We start from the raw sequence: 24436 nt of genomic DNA on the forward strand, positions 1-24436 counted from the left end.
CTATAATTTTTCAACAAAAATGGACGGTCTAGAAGTTTTGGAATGGGATGATTTTTTGCCAGGATGATCCCCTCATCACAGAGATCATCCTCACAAAAAATCAGCTCATTCCAAACATTTTTGCCCATATAAGACAAAACGGTGTGTCGCAATATGAGTCTCAATATGAGTCTTAGGAACGTGACCCATATAGAACAGCGTTCCTAAGACTCATATTGGGACTCACATTGCGACACACCGTTTTGTCTTTATGGGCAAAAATATTTGGAATGGGCTGATTTTTTGTGAGGATGATCTCTATGGTGAGGAGATCATCCTGGCCAAAAATCAGCTCATTATGAAACTTCTAGACCGTCCAATTTTTGTAAATCAATTTTGATGGGGTTAGAAGTTTTGGAATGGGATGATTTTTTGCCAGGATGATCCCCTCATCACAGAGATCATCCTCACAAAAAATCAGCCCATTCCAAATATTTTTGCCCATATAAGACAAAACGGTGTGTCGCAATGTGAGTCCCAATATGAGTCTTAGGAACGCTGTTCTATATATATATACATATAGATTGAGATAGTGAGAGCAGATATGAAACATACCACAAATTAACAGGAACCATAACTTGAGACTAAACTGAATGAAGGAACAAAAATTTGTTTTGCCATCATAAGCTAGGCCTAATCAGATAATCCACATAAATAAACCCAAATCATGAATATTTAGATTCCACATTACCAATCCCATTCCCATCTAGATTAATCCTGAATAAATACATTCCAAAAGAAAGAAATACACAAATAAACCCAAATCAGGAATATTTAGATTCCACATTACCAATCCCATTCCCATCTAGATTAATCCTGAATAAATAAATTCCAAAAGAAAGAAAGACACATAAATAAACCCAAATCATGAATATTTAGGTTCCACATTACCAATCCCATCTAGGTGCCAACAAGCCAAGTAAAAAAGATCAAAGTATACTAAAAAAAAGTCTCATTTAGGAAAGACAAGAATCAATACTACTATACCATTATACCCCACACCAAACATCTAATTTTAACCATCCATTTCTATTCATTACAGATAAAATATGTTTTACTTCCGTCTAACTCACTCACTCACTCACGAGCGATCGATTATTCTGAATGAAGAATGGTCTCGGCATTTACGAGCGGGACCCCTCAAGGCTCAACCTTGCATTCAGCCAATTGCAGACTTCATCCATTTCTTGAGGGATGGTGTAGTGCCCAAGCCTGCACGGTTCATCCAAATAATAGATAAAAAAATCTTAAAGATTGGTTTCTAAATCTATCAAATGTAAAACCTGACAAGGTCGAAGCCATACATACCCGTTGAAGGTTCTAAAAGTAAGATTTTGAAATCCGGTTGAACTTAAGACCTGTGCAGATTTCTCTCCATGTTTATATTGGACTACATCATCACCTGAAACAGAAAAATAAAATTAGAATCCCCGTACTAGTCTACTAGAATAGCAGTTCTAGTGCAGAGTTCAGATTTTGATCCTCAAAATAAATAAATTATAACTCATTTAGAAGATCTTTGAGAACCTTGTTATGATTGGCATAAATAAACACATTAAAGCATTTTATTAAACCGAGAAATGTCACACTAGACGTATTATCTAATACCATGGGGATGAAAAAATATTCAAAACTTCGTAACATTGTCTATGACAATAAAATGTAAAATCGAACAAAAAAGAAATTGTCATGTAGGTAGATATAAAGGTTTGTCTGCGATATATTGAAAAGAAACTATTCTTTTATTGGGTCTATTTGAAAGGACTGGGATGGAAAATTAGGGTTTTAGGTGTGATGAGTTTTAATTGTAATGGGAGCCAACTAATGGGGATGAGAACCAGTCCAAAGGCCCCTACTTTTTAGGACAACATTGGAGCCCACTTATAGATTGTTCTAACTGCCTAAAAGACCATTTTTTTTATGGTGCAAACAGCATGATAGACACTGCCTACCCTCCAACTCAGCAAGCTTTTCTCGAAACCTGGGTTGTAGAATATAAGAACTATTGGGAAAACAAGAGAAAAAATAAATTACATAGATGTAGATACTGATTAAGCTTAGCAAATTTTCATTGATAAGCACCTAAGATCCCAAACTTGATGGTAGAAATTCATAAGATGCAACAGGTCATAACAACATAATCTCACATTGAAGTAACCCCATAAACGAAATTCTTATGGTTCCCACAGCCATCATAAATTAAGAAAAGCAGACAAACTCAACCCATATCAATCAATGCATGAATAGCTAAGTCTACTAGTACATGTGCGATGGAGATAAATATGCCCACCTTTTCCATGGCAGAGCAAAAGAGGCAAGAATGCTGCACGCCTCACAGAATCACGTGAACCTTCTATTTTGTTCCTCAAGCTCCTAGAAAACAAAATAGCTGTTGACTGAGATATATATAGAATAGGAATACAATACAAGTGGTGGACTGGAGGTTTGACCGTGTGTGGGTGGTTGTGGTGGTTTGGGTGTGTGTTTTCGTATGTAAGGACTGCATAGCTTGAAAGAAACCAAACCTTGCACATGGAAGCCAGCCACTTAGACCAACAACTGCACTCAAGTTGACTGGGTAAGAGTTGCCATTCCCGTATTTCCCATGAGAAAAACAAATGGCAGAATAGAGAGCGGTTGCAGCACCCATACTGAAGCCCCCAACACCAAGTTTGACTATGACAAAAAAAAAGATAGGCTTGTGAAGTTACAAAATCAGCTCTATGCCCTAAATAACACACTTGTGTAAGATAGTGACCCTAGCAATATATAGATGTATATATAAGAAATATCATTGTCATCTTTCGTTTATGAGAGCATAATATGATTAAGTACATAGAAATACATTAAATGGGTGTGAAGACAACACACATACAGTCCAAAAGTCCAACCTACGTGACTCAGACATGGATGCAAGGTATAAGACATGGTAACTGAAAAAACAAAAAAAAAAGGTTCTGCTACAAATAGCTAACAAAAAAAAAAAAAACCTTATCCCTAAATTTAGGGCGGCTAAACGAATCATGTTCCTCCATTCTGCTTTGTCCAAAGTCAAATCTTCAGTTATTGAAAGTGAGCTTATATATGCTTTCATTATCTCAATGGAAATGCTCAAAAATATAGACAATACCACAAAAAGAAGAAAAAGATATAATCTAAGGTTTTGGGGACAGGAGTCCAACTTAGAATTTGCTTTCAAGCATGAGGTGCATTACACAAGTTATAGAACAAAGCACCCATAAAGAAGAAGGTGAAAAAAAAAATATATATATATATATATATGGGTCCCGTTCAGCAACAAACATTTTGGCAAAACATTTTTCAAAACATGGGTTAGAGGTCTTGGAATGGGCTGATTTTTGGTGAGGATGATCTCTATGGTGAGAAGATCATCCTCACCAAAAATCAGCCCATTCCAAAACTTCTAGCCCCAGTTTACAAGTTGAAAAATCGTGGACCGTCCATTTTTTAATAAACCATTTTTGATCGGGTTAGAAGTTTTGGAATGGGCTGATTTTTTGGTGATGATGATCTCCTCACCGTAGAGATCATCCTCACCAAAAATCAGCCCATTCCAAAACCTCTAACCCATGTTTTGAAAAATGTTTTGCCAAAATGTTTGTTGCTGAACATTTCCCTATATATATATATATATATATATATATATATGGGAAATGTTCAGCACCCTAAGTTTTACCACACACTTTAACAAACGTTTTTTGTCCTACATGGGTTAGAAGTTTTGGAATGAGCTGATTTTTGGTGAGGATGATCTCTATGATTAGAAGATCATCCTCCCCAAAAATCAGCCCATTCCGAAATGTTTAGCCCCACGTTACACGTTGAAAAATCGTGGACCGTCCATTTTTTGTAAATCAATTTTGATGGGGTTAGAAGTTTTGGAATGAGCTGATTTTTGGTGAGGATGATCTCCTCACCATAGAGATCATCCTCACCAAAAATCAGCTCATTCCGAAACTTCTAACCCATGTAAGACAAAACGCGTTTGTTAAAGTGTGTGGTAAAACTTAGGGTGCCGAACGGGACCCTATATATATATATATTGATAAGTGAAATTTTATTGATAAGAGGACAAGAAGTCCTCAAAGCAAAACAAACTACAATATCTCACTACTAACAACAATATCCCACCTAAACAGAAAATCTTCAAAAAACAACCCTCTAAAATCTTTATACTGCTTACACCAAGAGAACAACAAACCAAAATGTTAAAAATCAACTCTTGCATAGAGCTTTGTTTCCCATCAAACGAGCTATGAATGCTATTTTGAAAAGAAACTTGGCAACTTGCAGATTCCAAGACTTCAATTTCTAAACAAGCACAGAATGAGACATCCCAAATTGATGGAGTACTAATATATTGTAACAAAAATATCTTCCTTCGAAGATATGAAATATTTAGTCTAGAAAGCTTATATGAAGAAAACCTACTATCAGCAGGCTCTGTCGATAACAGATTCGCAACATGTGCTGCTGCAGCATCTAAACCCTCCACATCATCAGGGCCATCTTCTGAAAGGTCTCTTACGTCAAACCCTGACATAAATTGAATACGCCCCATTAGAAGATGTTACCAGTGTGACTAGTTCAGCTTTGAAAATTTTGAGAAAGAAAACAAATAACAAAATTATTATTAAAGCTTGCAGAGAACTAGCAATTAATGGTGATAATGAAGCAGCTTATCCAAAGCAATTAATCTTACATGCAGTGCAAGGAAATCCACCAAAAAGTGCTACCGGTCGAGTAGGAGCTGTTGGACATATCCATTTAATCTGCATCATTAGAACCCAATAGAAAGAAATGATAAAGTTACCATGGAAATATGTTACAACGCTCCAAACATCGCAAATAGAGGGAACTAGTGGGACAAGTGAGTGAGTGTGCATTCGCGTGTGTGTGACTGTGTTCCTAACTAAATCAAAAACGTGTATTTCTTATCCTTACATTTGGAAGGGGAAGGGTTTCCAAGAGTTGTGACCAGCTGCACAACAAACCCAAAGCCAAAAAAAAAAATCAGAAAATCCATCTTTTGTAGTCTCCTTTTTGTAAATTTAAAACTGCTCATCAATACTCAAATACTTAAAATTACAATGTACAAGAACTCAGTTGCAGGCAAAGCTGTTTCTTCTCTAAGAAATTTGACAAAACCATTATTGCATAACTCTAAAGATACAGCTTTGAATTTTGTTAATCTATCCGATTGTGACCATGTAGTCAAAGTTGATCATAGCCCCTAGTATCCTCATCAAAGCCTTAGCAAAAACAATTGCGTCGACCAATGTAGTATTGAATCAAGATGACATTGAAAAACCATGAATAAGCTAATATAGATGTCTAGAAAGAAACCAAGTGTACAAACAAAGTAGAACACATCTTAACGTGAATTGTGAGTATAATGTTAATCACATCAAGCATTTAGTTTACTTATTTATTAGTATTAAAATCCTTGAGAGAAAGTGGTTAACCTCTAAGTTCAAATCAGTGGCTCCACTAAGTTGGCTGTATAACCAAGGTAGTGGTCAAGTGGTCCCCTATTAAAGTCTTTCGGCTCATTCACTTTCATGATTCAAGATTGCAAGAAAAGGTATGAACCACAAATCATGTTTATTTACTTCACAGCACTGCTACCCTTTCCAATTGAATCGATTAGAATAAGAATCTTGAGAAGAAAAAAAGGATGTATAGTTTAAGATAGTTAAATTTCATATAAAATGAAAACCCCAAGAGAAGACCAGACATTGACATTCTCCATCCCCTTTTCTCTTGTTTTTTACAACATAAAGTCCGCCATTTCCATACAAAGTATATGCCCCCAGTAAAGAGAAAAAGAATAAAACCACACCTACCATTGTCAAAAAAGAAGAGAATACCATATCAATCTCAGAGAACTTAACTCCAATATAAAGATAAATATCAGAACCTATGTCATGAATCAAGTTGGTATGAGACCCAGCTCACAATGAAGCCTATTCTAACAAGATAAGTTGAAATGAAAGATACTCAAATCATAGCCACGATCTACAAATGTTTAACTGAAGAATTTAAAAATAATAATAATAACACAAAGGACAATGACATTGAAAAATATAGACTCAATACCTCGAGCCATTATCGCCGAGGCCATGTAGCCAAACTATAGTTGCTTGGTGCTTCCCTTTGGGTCTAACCACATGGGTCCTTCCGAACTCAAATGCTCGTCCAGCAGTTCTACTACCTGAAATTTTGCATCGTTGCGGTTTAAGATACAAAGAACCAAGAAAATAGACAAACACCGCCCCCATTCACCTAATATCCATATCAATCTATGGTACATACAAGACCCATATTGAGTAAAAGAAGATAAATCAAATAACTAACAAGAAACCACAAAAGGGCTCCCATTACTAATGACAATCTAGGCTACTATACAAAATATAATGAAGAGAAAACAATTGAAACTAACCAGAACCAACAGCAGGGCCACTAAAGCTCATCTCGACAGCACCGAAGGACCTCGCTAACAAACACAGTTATTACAAATGATTGAGAAGAGATCCTGCAATGAAGAAACAGCCAAAACGACAATCTCTATTTATACACATTTGGGGAGTGTTAGGGTTACAATTGGAATAAAAGCCATGAATATGCATCAGCTATTATTTGCTTACACAAGCTATGAACTGGTCCTGAAAATGCTTAGAACCCCAGAAAGTGAAAGGCACCCACAAAAAGTAGGAAATCTTTATGAGCAGAGAATCCACAATAGATCATAGAAAAAAATAAATCTAAGAGGGTCTCTTTGATTTGCAAAAACAGAGAGAATCTATGCTTGTGGACAGTGTTGGCAAAGTAAAGCAACCTCAACTATAATAACCCAAGAACATTTCTAAAAATTGAAACAGAATAAACCCAAAGTATATTTTTATTTTTATTTTTATATTTATTTTGATTGATGGGTACCCACCCACAAATCACAAAAACAAAAACAAAAACAGAAAAAAAGAGGGAGAGAAGCAAAAACTTGCAGATGTAGAAATAGGAAGGAAATGTGGGTTTTTTGTTTTTTTTTTTTTTTTTTTTTTTAAGATTTTATACCAACCTAGAGTGGACTCACTTTTGTGAAGGAAACACCAAAGCATAAGAGCTTTTCTCCCTTGCCCTTTTCTTCCCTTCGCTCCTTGCCGGCTTACTCACATTTTGTTTGTTTATAGAGAAACTACACACATAGCCAAAGCATCAAACTGGTCCTTTCCTACAAGATTTCATGAATTGACTAAAATGCCCATCTGATTAATTTTTGTTTCCTATCCACACCCACCAACCAATAAGCTTTGTTGCCTTATTGGTAGGTTTGCTTGATTTGAATTCGGGTTCGTGGTTTGTTAATTTAGAATAAATTGCTGTACATTTCTTGATTCACTTAGATGTTCTAGTTCGATTTGTAAGTTTGGTTCGCTTATTTGTTTAATTCAAACATATTGAATACATTTCTTGATTTGCTTAGGTTTTATAGTTCGATATGCAAGTTTGATTTAATTCAAACATACAAGTAAGTTAAAAGTTTACAAAAAAACATCATCATAGAAATTGTCACAATTGTTATCCCATGAACCATCTCTGGAAAGGAAATATATAGGTTATAAGTATTATAAATCAATTAAATTGGGCGTAGACCTATAACTTAATTGATTTGACACATTGCAAAGTAATTTTGAGATTGTGGGTTCAAGTCCATGTTTATGTGCCCAAGAGAAACTAAAGTTTATGAAGATGTTTTTTGAGAAGAATAAAAATATAAATTTATGATTAAAACTCACTTTAATTGCTTATCTTATATGTGTATAGAAGAATACGGCCAGACACAATTGAATTTCTCAAGCAAAATATATTATCTTCACATTATGATTTGTTTGAGTGTTACATTGACTTCATTTAAATGATTTGATGTATTTCATAAATCCAAAATGAAATGTACCATTAATTGTTTTTCTTTAAATTGATTTACATTTTGATTTTGATTTGATAAGAGTGATTTCAATAACTTGGATTTTAAGTTATTTTAGGAAGAGATGAAAGGTCGGATGTCACTTATTATGTAATTGTTACGAAACCCCTTCATAATAATTTGCTTTTCGCATAGAGGGCAATGCGAGCAAACACACAACCCCACAAGCCTTGGGTTTTAGAGACAAAATTTTCTTTTGGATTTTCAACAATGGGGACTGTTAATGTGTTGGATCAGATCCCAAACCTAATTCATTCTGATCTGATAACTTCAGGTCTAGATCAAGGATTCGAACTTCAGTAAGGACCTAAGTGATGGATAATTATTATATATTTTAGTTAGATATGTAATGTATGTTGTATTTCATATGTACTTTTATCAAATTGAATCATGATTTGAAAATACTATCTTTTGGAATCTAGAAAAACACAATATGTCGACTCTTGGTTCCAAAAATTTAAATAGTAGATTTGATTAGGTTTGTATTGGCTAGAGATCAACTAAATTTTGTACCAATTTTGAAGCAATTTGATCCAAACCCAATCTCAACCCTGAGCGCCATGAGACCAAAAAAAATGTGTTGCATATGTCCACAATCTTTAGGGATTTGCTTGCTTGTTGAGGGATTATCACAATTGTAACATTTTATACTTCAAGCCTAACAATTTTATTTGAAATTAGATAAGACATGCAATTCTAGTCGTTAAAACATGAAATTCATTGGGATAAGACATGTACGAGATAGATTTTTCCTATATCTCTATGATATATTTATATTAGAACCCCGAGGGGTTGGCTCAATGGCAATTTCGACCGATAAGTAGTTAATACCCATAGGTCGGGAGTTCAATACATAGTATGAGCATTAATTCCTTAAGGGTCACCTGTGAGGCCACACCCTCACTTACATGGTGCGTATGATGTGCGGGTGTTGCGTGTGCCCTAGGACAAAACATGATTTATGGACTGGGCAAAACCCACATACAACTTGATCTGTTGTCCACATAAAGCTACAGCGTGTTTTGTCTTACATAGGCAAAAGGGTTCAGATTGGGATCATTTTTTGTAAGGATGACCTCAATGGTGAGGGGATCATCCTTGCAAAAAATCAGCTCATTCCAAAAGTGGTTTATAAAAATAAAAAAAATGGACGATTAAGAATTCTTCAACTTGTAAACATGGAGTCAGAAGTTTCAAACCGAGCTGATTGTTGGTGAGGATGATCTCCTCATCGTGAAGATCATCCTCACAAAAAATCAGTCCATTCCAAATCTTTTTTCCGATATAAGATAAAATCAGCGCATATAATATATATATATATATATATATATATATATATATATATATTATTTTAACATTCTAATTTAGGATAAAGTACTTATACATGAGTATCTTTTCATGAGTCCATCATGGATGTCTATAATTATCATTGTTTTAATAATGTATAAGCATCAAATCCGAGAATTCCCATCTTACATGAATCACCACGTCATATGCCAAGGTGTGTTTTGGCATATGTATGTGCCTTCGATTTACTTGACATGTGTCATGTATACACATAACTCTGGCATTTGAATGCACAACACGTGTGAACTATAATTTCACTTTTTTTTAACAAAAAAAAACTTTCTTCTTTTAAGATGATTCAGGAAAAATATTCCCAAACATAAGTAGAAGGGCATTTTTTTTTTTTTTTTTATGTTACTTTAGACCAAACTTGAGGTGAGCGGTGAGCCTAGGTATTGCTTGTGAACAAAAGGGGGCTAGTTTTTCACAAACTTGCCTTTTGGACAACTTTTGAGCAGAAGGCGGTAGTAGCATCATATCGAGGAAAATAAAATAATTTTGATTCGGTGGTTGCCAGCCATTGCATTAAATTGTGGGGTAGAGTTTACTCCGACACCATGCATCTTATAATCGGTAATACTGTGATCCATTTTTAACTTGTTCACACCGACGTTACAAAACAATCAAATATTTTTGTCTTTGAGAATGTTATTTTTTTCAAAAATAATAAAATAAAAAAGATAAATTATTATAGTGTAATACCCCCGTCATACAAACTTAAAATTAGGTCTTGGGATTTATCAACATGATGAGAGAACTATACCTATGTTGGTATTTCTTCGAAAACATATATTTTCACTTCGAGTAGAAGTTGCTTCTTTAGGCATTGGATGTTCAAATGATGGGCCAAGTGTTTCTAGCTCCCCCATAGGAGTCAAAAGTACTCGGAGAAATCAATCCAAACAAAGCCTTAATTATTTATTTACTGTTGTTTTAATTTTGAAATCACCCATATGCCTTTGTTCTGACCCTGGTTCATCTATTCCCTCAAGTCAGACGTATGTCCGAATACCCCCGTCACGAAAAAAAAAAAAAAATTAACCTTGTAAATCAGGTCAACCTTTTTCATTTGGCCAATGATTGGGAAGGCTTGATTTTCGACAATGTTGATTGTCTTAGTGTGGAAATGTTGACGACAAACTATACTTATACCTTATTTGTAGGGCCCAATATCAATAACATTTTAGACAATCATTCTTGGCAAGAATATCATAACCACCAAAAGATTATATTATTTTAAAATTATTAACTATATAAAAATTAAAAATTAAAATATCTAATTCAAGCTTTTAAAATTGATATCGTCATTATTGAGTTTAATATATGTCATCTCAAGGATAAGCCAGGTATCATTCGGATAAATCTTGACTATTGAATTTCGTGTTGTAACGATTTGGATTATGTGTTTTTATGGGAGTAGTTTTTCATAAGTTATATATATGGAACACATGTGCATGTAGCACATAAAATTTTATGGGTACATTTTTTTTACTCTTTGGATATATAAAATTTAAATTTGAGACATCATTGGTCGTCAATTTTCAAAGTCAAGATCTACTAAAAAAAAATTATTTTTTAATTTTCATTTCTTAAATCCAATCTATAACACAAAGTCTAGAGAGTTGAGTTGTCATTTTGACGAATGTCATGATGCACATAGTCCAAATGAGGACCTCGGTCCAAGCTCTACACGGTCCTTCGGCATATAGGTTGGAGTCGATAGATTCATGAATAAACAATAACAATATGTAATCCCTACAACTAAAATGTGAAATCCAATTATTATAATTTATCTTAAGTACATGTGGTGCATCCGTTTCATTTCGTATGTTAATCGTGGGATATACATATATATAACATTAAATAACCACCTTTTTGGTGGAAGAGCGTATAAAGATTTTAAGGCATGACGACTTGGGGGAAGGGCATATGGTGGGATGTATATATATGATCTTAAATAAGAGTGAAAAGACGGCAACTTTTTGTATTTAAAAAAAAAAAAAGATAAAAAGATAAAGTACGACTAGCCTTATTAAGGGTTTTTGGGCTCACTTTGTGGCATCAAAAAACATGATCCAATGCTTCAAGGTTGTAGAGGGAAAATTTTTATAAACTTTGAAAAACAATTTATCTAAAAACAATTATTTTTTACCTTTGAATTTAACCTTTAAATTTGAGAGTTACGTGGAAGTTCAATAGCTATTCATTTTCAAAACCTTGGATCAACATCAAAAAAATGTTTTTTGATTTTTGGATCTGAGTTTTTCCATAAATTTTAGAGGTCTGTGGTGTTGATTGCTAATGTGATCATCCATTTGAGCAAAACTACCCTTAGCAATGCTTAAAATCTTACTATGCTAGTAAGGAAGATATTTCTCATAAAAAAAACTGTGTGAGATTAGGGCATCACTTTTAACTTGTCAACTCTTCCCCTGGCCCACGGGCCCACTCCCAATAAGGATAGAATCAAAGTCATGCTACATAATTATAATATTTAATCCTATAAACCTAAAATGGGATATAAAAGAAATAATACATTTTTGAATTATTGTTTGTTTACTAAGGAACAGCATACCCTGTTTCCACTACTTCTTTAAAGTATTAAAGGTCTTAATTTGACTTAATATACTCTTAATAATACTTCAACTTGAAGATTATACTATGAGTTTGAATAATTAATAGAGAAATACAGGTTACCTAGGCATCCAGTTTCCTTTTTTACTTTTTCATTTTTTTAATTTACATATAGCAAAACCGATTCCCTAGGTAACTTGTATTTCTTGTCTCTATCACATCTGTATCATTGGACATATTGGACCTTAGAAAAGTCGTCAATTTTAATAATGATGTTCGTGTACACGACAACATATGATCTGGCACATCTTCAAGGCACACTAGGTTCACTTTCAATGTCTAGTAAACCATGATTAATATCAACTACAAGCCAAACCAAACCCTCTGAGTCTGGCTCGTTAATCGAGTTTGTCAGAGAAAATAAGAATTAGGGTTTTGATATTGAGCCCACAAAGATTTGGTCAGTAAAAAAAAATTCAATCTTGCAAAGATATTGCATCGTATAACATCAAATGACTTGACCTCTGAATTTTTACTCACAATGCTCACAGACTCCTCAGACCTTACCATGTCAAGCATGTAAGGGTAGTTTTGTAACTTATAAGAGTACTTTGATAAATTAAAAATAATATTCAATACACGTGAGTACATGTGATTGGTGGATCCCACATTTCTGTAAGTTTTGGGGGTAATTTTTTTTTTTCTTCCTAAAATCCACTCATTTATAGTCGTAGTTGCAATGGGCTACTTGACTCTATCAATTACAATTAAGTACTTATGTCATAAATAGTTTCATCTGTCCCGCCTTTCTTTTTAAATGATGGGGGTGTTCAGATCGTAGACCCGACTAATATGAGTGAGACAACTGGTATCTTAAACCACTATATATCGACCAAATCCCCAAAGTACATGAAGACCTTCACAAACATGTTTAAGTTAAAGAGTGCTGATTTTCTAACTAGAAAGTCTTACCTCGGGATATTGTATCCCGAGAAAAAAGATATATGATTTTGTGTTCATGCCACGTTCGTCGAGTATTGACTGAGTGAAGACTTTCAAGATTTGTTTAACTGAATTCAAAGTTTTTTAATAAAACTTTAATGACGATGATGATGGGTGCAAGAAAGAATGGTGCTTTTTTAAGTTTTCTATTAAGTAGGCAATTAGTCAAAAGTGATGATGGCCTTTTTATGTCATGGAAGGACTGATTTCATCATAAATAAGGTCATTCTATGCAATTAGAGTGACTAAGGACATTCCTCTAGAGTGTTACAACATATCAAGCGTAAAAGATTACCATTAGATAGAATTGGAAACCATGCATCCAAACATGAATGAAGTTAAAAGAATTAATATATAATTAGTATTATTTTGATTTTAAGTTGAATTAGTACATATTATAATCACATCGACATTAATGGGATATTAACAGCCACCAAAACCATTTATTTCTTCATTAATGGAGGTTTGAAAACTATAGTTTCATGGAAGAGTTTGGATCGTATGCACCAAGGGTTGAGCATTGAAACCCTCCTCCCACATCCCATGCAAGCCATAATTCAAAGAAATTTTAAAAAGAAAATAATTTAGGCACTAGTTTTGTGGCTTATGCGGCATGTATTAGGGTGTGGGAGGAGGATCTCAATCCTTCGCCCTCGTTGCATATGATCTGCACTCTTCATGAAACAACCATGCATATATGTAAAAGAGTGCGAATCGTATGCACCCGGGGTGGAAGATTGAAACCCCCCTCCCACAAGTCATGTAAGTTGTAATCCAAGGAAATTTTTAAATGAAGATATTTTAGATGCTAAGTCCTTGGATTATGGCTCATGTAACGTGTATTGGAGAGTAGGAGGAGGATTTCAATCCTCCACCTTAGGTGCATACGATCTGTAAACTCTATGTAGAAATTAACATATTTAATGATCAAAATGAACCTAGACTTAAAATTGAAATAAAAGCACCTCATCGACACCCCAAAAGAAGGGAACAGACCTCTGTAGCTCCTTTTCATGTAGTACTTCTTCTATGATGCACAAAACATCACATTTAAAATAATAAAAAATAAAAAATAATAATAAAGAACTACCATTTCAGAACTCTTGTACACATGATTTAGACCAAATTGGGAAAAAAACATTTTTTTTAACATCATCTAAGCCTTTGGAAAGGTATGGCCACTGAACCTCCAACTTTCGAACAATTTTCAACGGTTTACTTTGAATGTGATGTTCACGTGGCACTCTCTTAACCGTGTAAAAGCGCTATAGGAACAATGAACTATAAAGGATCGGCTCCCCCAAAAGAAATGAGAACTTATTTTTCTTAGCATTCCATGTCTAAAACTAAAACCTGTCCCATCTCCCCTTGTACCTGTTATTTTGATCCTAATGGAATCAAAATCAATATTATTCTTTCCCTTTTAGCAATAACGGTGGGTATGTGAGATTGAAGAAAATAGCACATTAAAAAGAGGATTCTGTAAGAAGATCACAGAGAAAAATATCCAATTTTTTTTTTAAAATGGTGGTTTTGTTTAAAATTAGGGATTTAATTAGTGTGATACAGAAAATTCAAAGAAATTATTGTTGGGTTTATGATAAAAATGGTGAATAAAATATTCTATTTAAGTTAAAAAAAAAAGGTGATTCATGTGGAGGAAACTTTCTTGCTTTATCCTCCTATCATAAAATCCTTTTCAATGTCCCTCTCATGTAATAGAAACCAATATTATTCTTCCTTGTGATTATTTATTATTCTCTCATATTATTGGTAAAATTGTGATGTATGCTTTTTGAACAAATATTATTCCATTCTCATCGTGTTTCTGTCACATTGTTCGTGAAATGTATCTCAATGATGATGTGATTGGATTGATGTATGTGGATAAAAAAAATATAGGTACATTCCTCGAGAAATGGGCTTTCCATCTTGATCTTGATCTCACCTAGATGTGGGTCCTTTGAGGTTTGAGCACTAGTGGTGTACTTGTAAAGACACTCTAAGTGACTTTGCAAGCTAATATCTTTTGTTTAGTTTTAGGTTCTATAAATCTTACAAAAAAAAAATCAATAACTTAGTATGGGTTTGATAGCGCTTCAAAAAGTAATTTTTCATAGTTTTTACGATTAAAACTCAATTTCGTGCTGCGATTTGCATTTGATAACATTTCAAAAAGTAACTTTTTTTTTAGTTTTTTTTACTATAGTTTTGACGAACGGAACAAATGAGCTTCTCACAATTGTGTTTAAAAATGAATAACTGAAATGATCATAATACCCTTCATCAAATATCTTATTTCCAATATAAGTCTCTTATTTCCAATATAAGTCCCACAACCTAAAACCCAATGAGCTCTCTCTCTCTCTCTCTCTCACTTCCTGTTTTTGTTCAACCTAAACCCCACAGCAATGGTGATCTACGATCGACGCCATTGATACAAACCACCCAATTTCGTATAGCATAACAAACATCCAATTGACTAATCCACCACCTGATTCGAAACCAAACAGACCTCCCATCATCGATCTTCATGAACCTTACGAAAAAAGCAAAAGAGAAGCCATGAAATGAGCATCACAATTGTTGCCTCTAGAAATATTGCCTAAGATTGCATGAATTTCTTAATTGAATCGAAAGAGAAGATCGTCATGAGGAACATTAGAAAGTAATCGATTCCCGAGCATCTCCCATTCAAGTTTAGAGATTCAAAACAAATTGTAATTTTTTTGCAATCCAGGATTGCAGGCACAAAAGGTTGAGTTGAATCGAAAGGAATTTGGTGGACATGGTGAGAGATTTGCCATCGATTTGTTGTTGCTAATTTCTTCATTTCTCAAATCTTTTTTTTTTTTTTTTTTGAAATTAAGATAGAGAGAGAGAGAGAGAGAGTTGTATCCAAATTCTCTTTGTCTAAACTGAAATGGACAACGGAGTGGACAAGAAAGGAACTCAAAGTTGGTTTTATGACAGGCGCGGATTTAGTAGATGTTATCTTCTTCTTGAATGTCCATGTGAATATAATGAAAATATTCTTTAGTAAAGCTTATAGTACGAAAATATCCTTCGTTTGGGTTGATACTTGTTACATGCTTACATGTAGTTCAAAATGAATTTGTCGTTATAGAAATTTCTGGGCTAATCTATGAACCAATGGCTTGACGCTACATGTATTAAAAATTACAAAATCTGAACTCTTAACCGTTTAGAAATTTTCTCTCCACTGAGAAAAATGAAAAATATATCATGTATGCATTTGTTGGCAATCAAAATTTCAATAGAATTATAAAATTTATAAATTTATTTAAATTAAAATGATTATTTTTATAATTTTTTAATATAAATTTATTATATTTATATATATTTAGTGTAATTATATATTTATTAAGGTATTCTAGTCATTTTGTACATTTTAAGTGCATTATCAACATTAAGGATATTCTGATTATTTTACCAAAATACTGTAAAATCCAACAGTTGTATCCAACAATAATTATCAAATTCTAGTAAATAACACAACACTTTTACAAAACTCTATCAACACAAGTTTTTTAATATTCAAACTTTTTACAACTGCTTCTTACAGTAGAGTTTAACTGCAAATTTTGACAGCATTATCAAACGGGGCCTTAGTGGTGGTGAAAATTGAACCCAAGCCTATAGTATCATCATCTTCAAAGAGTTTTTTTATCGAATCCTTTTAATGTTGGATACTACTGATCCAAAATCTTCCATCCCTGAAAACGAAGAATTAACCAAGTTGATCACTCATCCAAAGTACCTGTTAGTTGAGTCGACCCATTTAAATTATTATTATTATGGGAGCGGTTCGGCAGCCCTAAAGTTTGCTAAACATTTTTTGTAAATCACTTTTGATGGGGTTAGAAGTTTTGAAATAGGCTGATTTTTTGTGATGATGATCTCTACGGTGAAAAGGTCATCCTCACCAAAAATCAGCTCATTTTGAAACTTCTAACCCTAGTTTACAAGTTGAAGAATCGTGGACCGTCATTTGTAAATCACATTTGATGGGATTAGAAGTTTTGGAATATGCTGATTTTTGGTGAGGATGATCCTACTCATCATAGAGATCATCCTCACAAAAAATCAGCTCATTTCAAAGCTTCTAACCCATGTTTTGAAAAATGCTTGGCAAACTTTAGGGCTGCTAAACCCTTATATATATATATATATATGGGGGGCGTTCAATGGCCAACTTTTTGGCAAACTTTTTGGCAAAACATTTTTCAAAACATGAGTTAGAGGTTTTGGAATGGGCTGATTTTTGGTGAGGATGATCTCTATGGTGAGGAGATCATCATCACCAAAAATCAGCCCATTCCAAAACCTCTAACCCATGTTTACAAGCTGAAACATCGTGGACCGTCCATTCTTTGTAAACTGTTTTTGAAGGGGTTAGAAGTTTTGGAATGGGCTGATTGTTTGTGAGAATGATCTCCTCACCGTAGAGATCATCCTCACCAAAAATCAGTCCATTCCAAAACCTCTAACCCATGTTTTGAAAAATGTTTTGCCAAAAAGTTTGCTAAAAAGTTTGCCCTTGAACGCTACCCTATATATATATATATATGGAAACGTTCAGCAACAAACATTTTGGCAAAACATTTTTCAAAACATGGGTTAGAGGTTTTGGAATGGCCTGATTTTTGGTGAGGATGATCTCTACAATGAGGAGATCATCATCACCAAAAATCAGCCCATTCCAAAACTTCTAACCCCATCAAAAATGATTTACAAAAAATGGACGGTCCACGATTTTTCAACTTATAAATTGGGGCTAGAAGTTTTGGAATGGGCTGATTTTTGATGAGGATGATCTCCTCACCGTAGAGATTATCCTCACCAAAAATCAGCCCATTCCAAAACCTCTAAACCATGTTTTGAAAAATGTTTTGCCAAAATGTTTGTTGCTGAACGGGACCCATATATATATATATATATATGGGACATATGTAAAGACATATGTAAACACAGTGGTTTATCAAAATATGGCTTAAAAGTTTCGGATTGAGTTGATATTTTGTAAGGATGGTCTCTATGATGAGAAGATCATCGTCATAAAAAAATCAATTCAATCTGAATTTTTAAGTCCATCAAAAGTGATTTACAAATTATTGGTAAAAAATTGATGATCCATATTCTAAATCACTTTTGATGGGATTAGAAATTTCAAATTGGACTGATTTTCTTTTTTATAGGATGATTTTCTTATCATAAAGATCATCCTTATAAAAAATCAGCCCAATCCAAAACTTCTAACCCATATTATTAAAAATTATTATTATTACATTATATATATATATATATAGGGAACGGTTCAGCAACCCTAAAGTTTGTCAAATATTGTGCCAAACATTTTTCAAAACATGGGTTAAAAACATTGGAATGAGCTGATTTTTTGTGAGGATGATCTTTATGATGAGGATCATCCTCACCAAAAATCAGCCTATTTCAAAACTTCTAACCCCATCAAAAGTGATTTATAAAAATTGGACGATTTACGATTTTTCAATTTGTAAATTAGGGTTAGAAATTTTAAAATGAACTGATTTTTGGAGAGGATGATTTCTTCACTGTAGAAATCATCCTCACAAAAAATCAACTCATTCCAAAACTTCTAACCCATGTTTGGATATATATTCATTCCATAGGGATTAGTAGGTGATTATAGATAAAACATTTTTTTAGCAAAAAAATAAATTTAGATATACATCGAAAATCACAAAACCCAGTTGACACGACAAAAAGAAAAATTCTAATATTTATAAAATATCTGAAATCTGGGATGAATCAATGTGACGGAAGCTTTACTTTAGAGCATGCAACACATAGCAAATGAATACGTCGATACGTGGCCCTCCACTCCACAAGTTGCTCGCCTTCCAGCTGTGGATCTGCTTGGATGATTGGCCGCTTCATTATCACAAGAGGCCAACATCATTATCTCAATTTTGTCCACATTCAATAGCAATGATACCTCTATCCATTCAAGTCTTATTCTAGGAAAAGTAAAATTTTTTTTTTTTTTTTTTTCAGATTTTCAAAAGTCATCATTTTCAAATTTTAAGATGAGTTGACCTATTACCAGATCATGATTAGATGCAATTCCCATCATAAGAAATGGGTTCAACGTCTAATTATTTAAACAAGAAGAAGAGAATTTCAATAAATTTTCTACTACTTTATGTGAAACTCGTTGAGTCGAGGTCGAGGGTCAACCAAACCCTGGATCAAGGTTCGGCTTGGCCTAGTGGCTCACCAGGAAAAATCTATTATAATTTTTTTTTTTTAAATGAAATTACTCTAACAAATTCATCTACTTATCTTCCTTCCACTTTCTCAGTCATTCTCTTTCAGTTTCGATCTTTTTATCCGTTTTGCCCTAAAAGCTCAGATGGGAAGATATTCCTCTTGGGATATTCCTAGGAAAGATGTACTGATCCCTGGAATACTCATGCTTTTCCTAATTTCACTGGTACATTTGAGAATGATTTTTTGCTCAAAGAATTTCTCAAAGTCGCATTGCTCAAACTCTTTTAATGTGTGCCACATCAAGTCTAAGGAGGGTAATTTTGTAAATTTGGGATGCAATCAATACGTGCTGGCTTATGCGATTAGTGGACTCCTCCGTGAGCAAATTTTTTTGAGTTGCGCTGGAGTAACATTGAAATGTACATCGATTATACTTTTCACTCGTATCTCAATGAAATGCATATATTGTTATGTGTGCACCACCACATCAGAATGTAGAATCGATGTACATTTTAATGTTACTTCGGCATTATCCAAAAGAAATTTCCACATTTGATGCTCTTCAAGGACTCCCCAGATTTTCCGTTGTGTTTCTTGGAAAACCAAATAAAAGTCTATATAAAACTCAAAAGAGTATCAAATGACATGTGAAACCTTCCTAGGTTCCAAATCCCTTATTGCATTTACTTGATTTGTATCAATTCTTTACAAAAGAATTAGGTGAAAGTTTTGTGCTCCTAAAATTTACCATTATACTTAACTAGCAAAAACCAAAGCAGACGAATTAGGTGAAAGTTTTGTGCTCCTAAAATTTGCTGGATGAGAAGGAATTTCAAGAAAGACTCGAGAGGTAGCCATTATTTGATACGAAAAGAATCCGAGGTCCAATGGACAATCAGGTCATAAAAGGAAAAAAAATACTGTCGGATACAACATCCCTGAAAACTAAGAATCGAATAGGAAATGAAGCAAAAAAAATCCAGTTATTTGAAGCTACACAGTATAACCAAAACCGTCTCATCATCTCAGTAAAATTTATTCCGGCAAGTAAGTTGCAAGCCACATTAATTTAGTGGTGATCATCATCACCATGGCCATCTGGAGGTCCGCCGGGACCAACCACTTCCAACTGAAAAGAAAAGCATCGAAAGAGAAATCAGAAGCAGCCAAGTTCAGAGAACAATTGAATTAATGTGGCATAACAGTGGTAATTTAAATTCCAACTGTTATAACTCTGGAGTATGCAAATGATAAAATCAAGGGTAATACTCCATTTATTACCATGAAATATTGAGAGCACACTGGACATTCATGCGGTTTGCCTTTCTCCAGCCAAAACCATACAACATCATGCTCATCCTCTGTAAGTAGGAGGGATAATCCAAGTTACACAGTGAATTAGAGGTATGGTAGAATGAATTCTGATGATTATAAAATTACAATTCACATGGACTTACCGCCTTCTCCACCGGGGCACCCAACAATTCTTTTGTCATAGACGGACTTAATAATAGCAGGCGATTCCTAGAGCAGACATTAGACAGAAATACATGTATAAGAGATTATGGTTTGAGAACGAGTGAAACTACGTATTCATGCAAACACACAAAATACTACCCTCAGAAACTCAATAATTTAATAATTGTGTGAGAGACTCTGCATGGACAATTTTGCAAGTCATTGGACTGGAGAACTGATGGGCAGACTTTATGGCATTCACTATTGCAAACATTATTTTTTTAAAGATGATCCATATAGGGTAGAGAAATGGTTTTATACCAATCTCAATAATCAAGCTGCTTCTTTTTAGCTTTTTTTTTTTTTTTTTGAAAATTAAGACCATTTTTAGCTTTCTTCTTCCTATGCCAAGAATAAATAAGCTTCCACGACAGTAATTTATTAAAATAAATAAATCAGAATACCGAGGGAAATGAATAATAACGTTGTGAATCACCAACTTTTGTATTTGCATTTATTAAGAAACAAAGAGGAAAATCATCTGCGTTAGGGACAACAGACCATTAAAAAAAAAAGCAAAATATTTTGGCTCACACTTTTTAAGATATATAAACTAAATAAACCCAGAACAAAAACCATGCACTAATATTTTGAACTTTGAGGATTAGTAGATTTTACTTCAAATGAAACCCCACTTGGAAATTTTTTGTGAAACTCACAATATGAGAACCACCAAGTCCACATAAGATACTTGTATCCCTGTCATGAGATGCATTTCTGACAATGAAAGCATCCAAGCCTAACAATTGGCCCTAAGATTTTTTCCTTATTTGCATATTCCATAGGTCAGAAGACTAGGGATGTTTTTCTTATGTACAAAAGAGTTCCTATTGGCACGAATGAGAATTTTCTGATTCACTGGCACTACCAAGCATGCAGCCCTAAATAAGCACTCAAATGTGGTAAAAGGGTTGATGAACCTTCAACAACCCTTCATAAATTCAGGTGGACAACATTGGCAGCAGAATTACCCATAGAAACCAGGTGAGACCACTGGAAGAATTCCTAAAATCCAGGTGGAGAACGTTGTCACAGATTTTTTATTTTTTATAATCATACAGTAAATAAATGAAGAATTACTCTCATTGGCAAGTCCTCATTAAAATATATATATATATATAAAGAATAAACATATTTCACAAAATGAGTGATAATAAGGCAAATTTATGTATCATTTCTTACTTCATTTCTTGTACCCACAAAATAAATAGGAAAAGGTTTTCTGGGATGTCACCCCAGGCTCCTACTAAGAAAAGGCTTTATGGAATACTGACATGGAAGATCCAAATAAAAAAATATGATTAAGGATTTCGAGATTAGCTATGTGAACAATGACAACAATTCAATTCCATCTGGTCCCAACATTGAGTTATTTGTCCACAGATGCATTAAACCTAAAATAGGAATGCAATATAAGAGGTGCATAACACCATTCATGGCCCAAAGTGCATTACAATCAAAAGTTGAGACAAAGGAATATCACTAAAATGTTCAATTAAAGAAGAAAAAACATAATGAGTGTATCGGACTTTTAGCACCTTGAGCCAATGATGTGTCAAAGCGAAATGATTACACAACTAAGCTAAAAAGAAGTATGTGCATTGCCTCAGAATACTGATGTCAATATCTCTATTTCTTCTCATTTTGATAAGTAAAATTTATTAATTAAGAGATGAAGACAAGTGAACCCAACAAAGATAAAAATAGAGATTATTTCTTCCCGACACAATAAATTAAGGATCATAGATTCAGAGTAGCAGAGATGAAAGGTTGGGATGAATGAACGGAAAGACTAAAATGTAGAAGTAGCTCCAATGGTAATAAACTAAGGGAAAGTTTATTGAGATAGTTTGGCCATGTGCAACAACGGCAATAACATCCATTGTTAGAAGGAAAGTGAAAATAAAAGACTATACAAGAGCGAGAGAAAGACCTACAAGAATGTGGATTGGGGTAGTGAGAGTGGATATGAACACATTTGAATTAACAAATGATGTTGGTGATAATGAAAATAATACCCCCCATTTTAGAAACAAGGAACTCAAATCTCCCCAGTCCCTACAATACAAATTTAAGATGACCAAAAATATATCAGTGTTTTGGTAGCAAGAATGACTACTTTGATGTATAATTCCTTATTGGCAAAGGCCCTCCTCAAATGTCATCTCTCTTCAATTCCAATTAAATGAGAATCAGAAACATATCAAGGCTTTAGTAGCAAGGATGACTGCTTTGAGTCTGCTTCCTTGTTATCTAAAAGGACAAGCGATCTGTTGTTCCATAAGCATCATAGATTGCGATATTGGGAAAAATACGGCCCACATATTCCCATATTTATAACAAATATCAACCCCTCCTTAAAATCTTAGCTAATTTAATAATCAAATTAAAAAAAAACAAACAAACAAATGCCATAGCGACTTATAACAAACATGGAAAAAATGAAAACAGCAACCGGACACCCATTTCAACAATCACGGAGCATAATAAATCAAGAATCAATCAAAAAATTTCGCCTATTTTGCGACCAATAAAGACCCATTTTTTTATTAGCATTTCTCTAAATTACAGCTTTAGAGACATAAAACCCTAATCCCTAAAAAAGGGAAATCTCATACTAACCTTTGTGCCAAAAGGACCAACTGGGGAATCCATATCTAGAAGGTTGTGTCCCTGTAAAAACAACACCACATGAAACACAAAATTATCTCTCCTTCACTGAATTTAAAAATAAATAAATAATCAAAATCAAAGAAAAAAAAAAAAAAAAACAAGAACCTCACCTCAAGCTCCGCTTCAAGCTCCTCACGCTCGTGACCAGTAGCGATGGGCATTACATCTTCAACCCTCTTCTTCTCCTTAGACAGAACTGCACAAATATAAGATCGCAACGAATCAAAATTAAAAAAAAAACCTAAAACAAACACAAGAGAACGAATCAAAGATCTGGAACAAATTAGGGTTGGTACCTGGATCGGAACTAGGCTGGTGAGAGAAGAGAGGAGTGGTTCGCTGGAAGGGAGAAGGATTGGTGGAAGAGGAAGAAGAGGCAGATGTGAGGAGGAGACGATTGATTCTTACATTCTGTTTCAGAGAAGACCGCCATGGCCCTAGGGTTTGGAGCTTAGCAGAAAAACTTCTCCACATGTTCGTTGATCCAAGCGCGCGTGTTGTCTTGACTTGTGTGTGTGATACAGATTACAGAGAGAGAGAGAACTCAAGCCAGGTGAGGTGACCCTCCTTTTAAAGTGCAATAGATACGCTTTTTGGTAATTGGAATATGAGGGTATTTTTTGTTATTAAAAAAAAAATTCTTAAAGGGTTCATGACCCCAACTCTAACACATAAAAGTGCCACGTGGACACGTTTTACTGGACATAAGCACGGATTAGGCCATAAAACCCTCACAGTCATAGAGAGACAACGGATCAGATCGGATCTAGGTCAAATTGGGATAAGAACCAATTATCCGATCTCATTATTTCAATATTTATAAAAAAAATATATATATAACAATATATTTATTTTTCATTGTATTATTGGGTCAAGATAGAAGATATGGCTCTAGAGGAGGAAGGGACTCTAAATCTTTGGAATGAGGCTTTGACGATGATATTATTGAATATGATCCTTATTAGATTAAGACATGGTTGATCCAAAACCAAGCTAACAAAAACT

General features: G+C 34.1%; 2 protein-coding genes across 5 annotated transcripts; both read right to left on the reverse strand.

Annotated features, from left to right (window-relative positions):
* Positions 1–885: 885 nt before the first annotated feature.
* LOC147411920 (uncharacterized) lies at positions 886–7299 on the reverse strand. Of its 4 annotated transcripts, none has more exons than XM_086453835.1 (10): positions 7154–7299; positions 6503–6595; positions 6160–6274; positions 5005–5041; positions 4763–4832; positions 4492–4596; positions 2565–2715; positions 2330–2412; positions 1348–1441; positions 886–1251 (listed from the first exon to the last, which is right to left on the reverse strand). In XM_086453835.1, the coding sequence occupies exons 2-10, from the start codon at positions 6531–6533 to the stop codon at positions 1164–1166; spliced, it is 774 nt and encodes a 257-aa protein (XP_086309961.1). In that variant the 5' UTR covers positions 6534–6595; positions 7154–7299; the 3' UTR covers positions 886–1163. The 4 variants fall into 4 exon arrangements, with proteins under 4 accessions (XP_086309961.1, XP_086309970.1, XP_086309952.1 ...); XM_086453844.1 differs by having other exon boundaries at positions 7139–7266; XM_086453826.1 differs by having other exon boundaries at positions 6503–6556; positions 7154–7228.
* A 12771-nt stretch (positions 7300–20070) lies between these two features.
* On the reverse strand, positions 20071–24008 carry LOC147411921 (cytochrome c oxidase subunit 5b-2, mitochondrial-like). The gene is made up of 6 exons (XM_086453891.1): positions 23728–24008; positions 23542–23627; positions 23381–23431; positions 20698–20764; positions 20522–20601; positions 20071–20369 (listed from the first exon to the last, which is right to left on the reverse strand). The coding sequence occupies exons 1-6, from the start codon at positions 23903–23905 to the stop codon at positions 20310–20312; spliced, it is 522 nt and encodes a 173-aa protein (XP_086310017.1). The 5' UTR covers positions 23906–24008; the 3' UTR covers positions 20071–20309.
* Between the last annotated feature and the right edge of the window lie 428 nt (positions 24009–24436).

Source organism: Akebia trifoliata, chromosome 1 (genome assembly GCF_017979445.1).
Source record: "Akebia trifoliata isolate Shusen 1 chromosome 1, ASM1797944v1, whole genome shotgun sequence".
Taxonomy (NCBI): domain Eukaryota; kingdom Viridiplantae; phylum Streptophyta; class Magnoliopsida; order Ranunculales; family Lardizabalaceae; genus Akebia; species Akebia trifoliata.

Coding starts and splice junctions, on each gene's coding strand:
- LOC147411920 (XM_086453826.1), bottom strand. CDS start 7,178: ATGCTTTGGTGTTTCCTTCACAAAA. Junction 6,557..7,153: donor TTGGTGTTTCCTTCACAAAA/GTGAGTCCACTC, acceptor TGTGTTTGTTAG/CGAGGTCCTTCGGTGCTGTC. Junction 2,413..2,564: donor GGCTGGCTTCCATGTGCAAG/GTTTGGTTTCTT, acceptor TTTGTTTTCTAG/GAGCTTGAGGAACAAAATAG.
- LOC147411921 (XM_086453891.1), bottom strand. CDS start 23,905: ATGTGGAGAAGTTTTTCTGCTAAGCTCCAAACCCTAGGGCCATGGCGG. Junction 23,628..23,727: donor CCAGCCTAGTTCCGATCCAG/GTACCAACCCTA, acceptor ATATTTGTGCAG/TTCTGTCTAAGGAGAAGAAG. Junction 20,370..20,521: donor TGTGCTCTCAATATTTCATG/GTAATAAATGGA, acceptor TTTTCTTTTCAG/TTGGAAGTGGTTGGTCCCGG.